At 43.2% G+C, this 7,500-nt stretch overlaps 1 protein-coding gene across 1 annotated transcript in view; it reads left to right on the plus strand.

Moving 5' to 3' along the window:
* Positions 1-7,295, plus strand: part of LOC116501269 (E3 ubiquitin-protein ligase RNF38-like) — a 129,204-nt gene extending 121,909 nt beyond the window's left edge. Inside the window, exons 10-12 of the mRNA XM_032206790.1 lie at positions 264-385; positions 5,514-5,613; positions 7,084-7,295. Of these exons, the coding sequence (XP_032062681.1) occupies positions 264-385; positions 5,514-5,613; positions 7,084-7,146 (285 nt within the window). The 3' untranslated portion in view covers positions 7,147-7,295. The remainder of the gene's footprint in view (positions 1-263; positions 386-5,513; positions 5,614-7,083) is intronic.
* The last annotated feature ends 205 nt before the right edge of the window (positions 7,296-7,500 follow it).

A 7,500-nucleotide genomic window follows, 5' to 3' on the forward strand; every position in this document is an offset into this window, starting at 1 on the left:
CAGATGCTGTTGTATAATGGATGTTTGAAAATCCCAAAGATACTATCGTATGCAGTTCAGAATGATTTATCAATGATCAAAACTTAAAAGACATATTTCCATAGTGCGTGCAGTTGCAGAGAGAGAAGACTAAATATCTCCTGATGGAGAGTTGGATTGTGCTACCTGGTGGGATAGTGACAAGGCAGAAAAAATCAATCCTGGTAGAGCTGGAGCTTGTTTGAGCGATGAATGTTAAAAAGCCCAATTTCCTTGGGTTTTAGGCACTGCTGAATTTGGCAGAACGTCTAGGAGAAGCCAAACCTCAAGGACTGACAAAGGCAGACATAGAACAGCTTCCATCTTACAGGTTCAATCCAAACAACCACCAATCGGAACAGACGTTGTAAGTACACCTATCTCAAATTTACATACTTTACATGACTGTGTTTCCATTCCTTTAGGCTGCAGCATCAACTGGATAAATACTGTAACACAAGCACTCCAAAAGCACACAAATAAAAATGATAAATTATCTTAAACCATTTTCCAAATCAGATATTGTTTTTCTTGGCTTTAAAATTCTGTACCGTCTCACTTAAATTAGATGTTCACTTTTAGTTAATCAGTATTTTTTAAAAGTCTTCCAAATTTTTATTTTCTATACTAGGTATTAAAAGGGCATCATCAACTTGGAATTCAACCTATATTGAAATATTTTCCAAGTGCTAACATTTCAAGTTCTTCTGGAAGAGCTTTTGAGAGTATTTGAGGTTAACAGCTATATTCTTTTATTTTTAGGATTAATTCTGTTTAAAAGATCTACATAAAGAGAAATGAGCTATAGGTATGAGGCATTGAAAGTGATATAGAGAGCTGTCAAATGTTTGAAATTAAACAAGATAACAGATCTGTTAAAGTTATCTGTTAAGTTATCTGTAAAACAGTAAAGTAATCTGTTAAGTTATCTGTTAAACAAGTTAACAGATAACTTATGTTGATAATGTACCTGGGGAAGAAATGTATTAATAAAACATGTACAACTGAATATAGATGCAATTTAAGGGAAATATTTTTCATACTAAAAATGGGAAGGAGATTTTTGGGATGTTCAGCCTGAAGAAGAGAAGGCTCTAGGGTGACCTTATTGTATCTTTTCAATACTTAAAGGGGCTTATAAAAAGATGTAGAACAACTTTTTGCTCAGTCAGACAATGAAAGGACAAGGGGGGATGGTTTTCAACTAAAAGACGGGAGATTCAGATTAGATTTTAGGAATAAATTCTTCACTCAGAGGGTGGTGAGGCACAGACTGCCCAGAGAAGTTGTGTATGCCCAATCCCTGAAGGTGTTCAAGACCAGGTTGGATGAGGCCTTGGGCCAACCTGATGTAGTGGGTGGCATACCTGCCCATTGCAGGGGGAGGTTGGAACTGGATTATCTTTAAAGTCCTTTCTAACCCAAGCCTTTCTATGATTCTATGATTTGACCAATCTCATAGCCTATGATGCCATCATAGTCTATGATGGCATCACTAGTTGCGTAGACAGGGGGAGAGCAGTGGATGTCATCTACCTTGACTTTACAGAATCACAGAATCACAGAATTTCTAGGTTGGAAGAGACCTCAAGATCATCGAGTCCAACCTCTGACCTAACACTAACAGTCCCACTAAACCATATCCCTAAGCTCTACATCTAAACGTCTTTTAAAGACCTCCAGGGATGGTGACTCCACCACTTCCCTGGGCAGCCTGTTCCAATGCCTAACAACCCTTTCAGTGAAGAAGTTCTTCCTAAGATCCCAACCTAAAACTCCCCTGGCACAACTTAAGCCCATTCCCCCTCGTCCTGTCACCAGGCATGCGGGAGAACAGACCAACCCCCACCTCGCTACAGCCTCCTTTGAGGTACCTGTAGAGAGCAATAAGGTCGCCCCTGAGCCTCCTTTTCTCCAGGCTGGACAAGCCCAGCTCCCTCAGCCACTCCTCGTAGGACTTGTTCTCCAGGCCCCTCACCAGCTTCGTCGCCCTTCTCTGGACCCGCTCAAGCACCTCGATGTCCTTCTTGTAGCGAGGGGCCCAAAACTGAACACAGTACTCGAGGTGCGGCCTCACCAGAGCCGAGTACAGGGGGACGATCACCTCCCTAGCCCTGCTGGTCACACTGTTCCTGATACAAGCCAGGATGCCGTTGGCCTTCTTGGCCACCTGAGCACACTGCTGGCTCATATTCAGCCGACTATCAACCATCACTCCCAGGTCCTTCTCTGCCTGGCAGCTCTCCAACCACTCATCTCCCAGCCTGTAGCTCTGCTTGGGGTTATTGCACCCCAGGTGCAGGACCCGGCACCTGGCCTTGTTAAACTTCATGCAGTTGACCTCAGCCCATCGGTGCAGCCTATCCAGATCCTCCTGCAGAGCCTTCCTACCCTCAAGCAAATCGACACACGCACCTAGCTTGTCTACTAGTCCATCCCTCAGGAGCAAACTGCTCCAGCCTGGAACCCCCATGGGCAGCAGCTCCTGCCAAGTCACCTGCTCCTGCATGGTCTCCTCTTCACGGGCTACAGATACAGATCGGAATCTGCTCCTGCAGGGGTCTTCCACAGGCCTCAGCCTCCGTCAGTGCAGGTCCACCTGCTCCACCGTGGTCTCCTCCACGGGATGCAGTATGGAACCCTGCTCCACCGTGGTACCCCATGGGCTGCAGGGGGACATCCTGCTTCACCATGGTCCTCACCACAGGCCGCAGGGGACTTCTGCTCCGGCGCCTGGAGCACCTCTCCCCCTCCTTCTGCACTGACCTTGGTGCCTGCAAGGCTGTTCCTCACTCCTCTCACTCTCCCATCTGCTGTGTGTCACAGTGTTGTTTTTTTCCCTGTCTTAAATATGTTCTCACAGAGGCACAAACAACACCACTTACTGGCTCAGCTCTGGTCAGCAGTGGGGCCCTTACCTAACATGGGGCAGCTTCTAGATTCTTCTCACAGAAGCCACCCCTATGGCCCCCTGCTACCAAAACCTTGCCACATAAACCCCACTACACCTGGTCAGGCCTCACCATGAGTATTGTGTCCAATTCTGGGCTCCCCAGTACAAAAAAGACAGGGATCTCCTGGAAAGTGTCCAGCGGAGGGCCACAAAGATGGTACAGGGCCTGGAGCATCTGCCCTATGAAGAAAGGCTGAGAGACCTGGGTCTGATCAGCCTGGAGAAAAGAAGACTGAGAGGGGATCTTATCAATGTTTACAAATACCTTAAGTGTGGGAGACAGAGGGATTTGGCCAATCTCTTTTCAGTGGTTTGTGGGGACAGGACAAGGGGCAGTGGCCAAAAAATGGATCACAGGAAGTTCCGCACCAACATGTGAAAGACCTTCTTCACGGTGAGGGTGACGGAGCACTGGAACAGGCTGCCCAGGGAGGTTGTGGAGTCTCCTTCTCTGGAGATATTTAAGGCCCGTCTGGACGCCTACCTGGGCAGACTGCTCTAGGGAACCTGCTTTGGCAGGGGGGTTGGACCCAATGATCTCTTGAGGTCCCTTCCAACCCCTACAATTCTGTGATTCTGTGATTCCATGATTCTGTGATTTATTCAATTATGACTTTGAAAAATACTCAGATCTGGTTTTCTGTTGTTTTGTAATTTTATTATTTTAATATAGCTAAAATTAAACTCAAAACTGAAACAGCTGTTTATATTATATTATATTATATTATATTATATTATATTATATTATATTAACTCCAATATTTGAATTATGGTAATACAATATATTTACTACAAGGGCCAGTGAACTCTTGTGGGTATGAGTTTGAGCCCATGACTGCTTTGGGATTTGAACCCATGGTGAACAAAACAAAAAGTAATTCTCATTTTCCACTGGTATACAAGAGCTATACCCACAAAAGTTTGATTGCTGTAGATACTCCAGTGGTTAAAGAAAGAAAAAAGAAAAAACACTTTTGCAGACGCACCTTATAAGTTATAGAATCATAGAGTCATAGAATGGTTTGGGTGAGAAGGGACCTTAAAGATCATCTAGTTCTAACCCCCCTGCCATTGGCAGGGACACCTCCCATTAGACCAGGTTGCTCAAAGCCCCATCCAACGTGGCCTCGAACACTTCCAGGAAGGGGGCATCCACAGCTTCTCTGGGAAACCTGTTCCAGTGCCTCACCACCCTCAGAGTAAAGAATTTCTTCCTAATGTCTAATCCAACACTTTTTAATTAAAGCCATTCCCCCTTGTCCTATCACTACACTTCCTGACAGAGTCCCTTCACAGCTTTCCTGTAGGCCCCCTGGAAGGCTGCTATAAGGTCTCCCTGGAGCCTTCTCTTCTCCAGGCTGAACAACCCCAATTCCCTCAGCCTCTCCTCATAGGAGAGGTGCTCCAACCGCTTGATCATCTTCATGGTCCTCCTCTGGACTCATTCTAATACACCTATGTCCTTCTTGTGCTGGGGGCCCCAGAGCTGAACACAGTACTCCAGATGGGGTCTCATGAGGGCAGACTAGAGAGGGAGAATCACCTCCCTAGACCTGCTGGCCACACTTCTTTTGATGCAGCCCAGGACATGGTTAGCTTTCTGGGCTGCAAGCGCACATTGCCAGCTCATGTTGAGCTTTTCATCCACCAGTACTCCCAGGTCCTCCTCAGGGCTGCTCTCAACCTATTCTTTGCCCAGTCTGTATTTGTGCTTAGGATTCCCCGGGCCTGATACAGGATCTCACACTTGGCCTTATAGAAGTTCATGAAATTTGCATGGGCCCACCTCTTAATCCTGTCAAGGTCCCTCTGCATGCCATGTCTTCCCTCCAGCGTGTCAGCTGCATGACACAGCTTGGTGTCATCAGCAAACTCGCTGCAGGTGCACTCTTCATGCATGTACTCACTGTCCATGTCACCAACAAGGATGTTAAACAGTGCTAGTCCCAATTCTGACCCCTGAGGAACACATCTCGTTACTGATATCCACTCAGACCTTGAACAATTGACCGCAACTCTTTGAGTGCGACCATCCAGACAATTCTTTATCCACCAAGTGGCCCATTTATCAAATCCATGTCTCTCCAATTTAGAAACAAGGGTATCGGGGGGATAGTGTCAAATGCTTTGCACAAATCCAGGTAGATGATATCTGTTGCTCTTCCCCTACTCACCAATGCTGTAACCCCATCATAGAAGGCCATCAGAGTTGTCAGGCACGATCTGCCCTTAGTGAAGCCATATTGGCTGTCACCATTCACCTCTTTACTTTCCATGTGCCTTAGCATAGTTTCCAGGAAGATCTGCTCCATAATCTTGCCAGGCACAGAGGTGAGACTGACTGGCCTGTAGTTTCCCAGGTCTTCCTATTTTTCCCTTTTTAAAATGGGGGTTGTTTCCCCTCTTCCAGTCAGTGGAAACTTCACCGGACTACCACAACTTCTCAAATATGATCAATAGTGGCTTAGCAAAGTTGCCTATAGAATTTAAATTATTGTTATGAAATTGGAAAGTTTAAAGATATTTGCTTTATTTTTTTTAGGTGCGTAGTGTGTATGTGTGACTTTGAGTCGAGGCAGCTACTTAGAGTCTTACCCTGTAACCACGAGTTTCATGCCAAGTGTGTTGATAAATGGCTTAAGGTAAATGAAATAAAATCTGTGTTGGATGCAATTTATAATGTCCTAGTTTGTAGTTTCTGTTTTTCTTTAATTTTATGCTGCATTTCACCTCTTGTTTCTCATTTTTAATATTTAGGCTCCAAAGTAACAAAAAAAATGCAGAAGTTGGATTTATCTTCTTTTTGCTACACTATAGAAATATTATTTTTTGTGATTAACAAAGATATATATTTCTAATAATATTTGGAATAGGGTCATTTTTAAAGGAATTTGAGAATGATCTTCACTGATAGAAAGCACTCCTATCAGAATCCGTCCCATCACTATGAATTTCAGTTCTTGGGGCAAGTAAAAAAATAACTGTTTTAATATGTATCATGAATGATTGAGAGTACTTAGAGTAGGAAATATCATGCGCATTTCAGAAAAAAGTAAATACTAACTATAATCTAGGGTGCACATCTTAGTTTTGATGGCTTTATAGCCAAGAAGCTTGGCTTTATAGCCAAGAAGGTTTTGATAAAATTTTAATGACACTGTAAATCCTTTTCTTCTAAATGCATTTCAGTTCAGCTATAAAATTTCTTTTTAATATTTCTTATGATAATTTCATTTTGTTGTGCAGCTCTGTGTTCTTATGTTGCAGAAAGTTAGTTTGCCTGAAGTTAAGAGAGCATACACATTGCAGCATATGATGCATTATTATTATGTGTACCTTAATCATCTTTGCACCAGTTATGTTAAGATGCAAAGGGGAATTAATTTCATGAAATAAATAAGAGCAATTAGTCGAACAGGGGTTCAGAAATTATGTGCAGCCTCCATCCTGGATATTTTCAGGACCTAAGTGGAGAAAGCCCTAAGTAACCTGGTCTGACCTTACAGCTGACCTTGCTTTGAGCAGGAGGTTCTTTCCAACCTGAGTTATTTCATGAATTGGTGCATTATGAACAAGTTTTTCACGGAAGGTCTAAACTTAAACCTTTTACACAAGGCGAGCTTTGAAGCTGTTTAGTCAGGCTATGTGTTATGTTGTGTGTGTTAATAAAAACCCTCCTCTTCCCCCTCCCCTCAGCTCAGCTTTCTAGCTTTGGCCAAGCCTGCATGGTAGACTTCTGCTCTTCTACTTGGATAATGGGGTAGTGAGAGCCTAAAAAGCTGTAATTCATGACAAATAGAGCTAGTAAGACTAGTGTACCCTAATATAGGACACCTTTTTCTACCTTTGTCTTGTTTCTCTGGTGGCGGTGGGTTTCTCTGCCCACTGTATATTTCTTTTCAATAACTTTGAGTTTATAAACCTATCAGGTCATTTTCACATATTCTAAAGTAACGCAAAAAGGGCACACATAGGGTTTATTTTTTTTATTGTCCCCTTTGGGTACTCTCGATCACTGAGAGTGGCAATTTCATTTTGTTTCTGTGTTTCAGACGCAGTTACCTTAACAAGTGTATTTGTCCGTACATTAAACTTTATTTCTGGTTTTACAGGCAAATCGTACCTGCCCAATTTGTAGAGCTGATGCTTCAGAAGTGCATCGTGATTCAGAATGACTAATCTAAGAGTACAAATCTACTTTGGGTGTTCCTAGTCATGTGCATGTATGAACTGTCCATTGAACTTACCCACGTAGCTTCCAGAATTCCCTTTACAAAAAGAGTCAATGGACCTTCCTTTGCACTGTGCAACTTAATCGATTATAAAGCTTATAGTTAGTCTTCACAATTGTGGGATTGCTATACTAACCATTTGATTGGAACTCCAGACTTTTTTTTAGCTTAATTTTGTTTGTGCACTAACTTTTCCATTTTTTTGTGTGTGTGATCATTCTGAGTGATGCTGCAAGAGTACAGTCGACGTGATCTTTTAGCATATGCTTTTATAAAAAGTGCTAGCTCCAAACAACA

This window comes from Aythya fuligula, chromosome W, assembly GCF_009819795.1.
Source record: "Aythya fuligula isolate bAytFul2 chromosome W, bAytFul2.pri, whole genome shotgun sequence".
In the NCBI taxonomy this organism is placed as follows: domain Eukaryota; kingdom Metazoa; phylum Chordata; class Aves; order Anseriformes; family Anatidae; genus Aythya; species Aythya fuligula.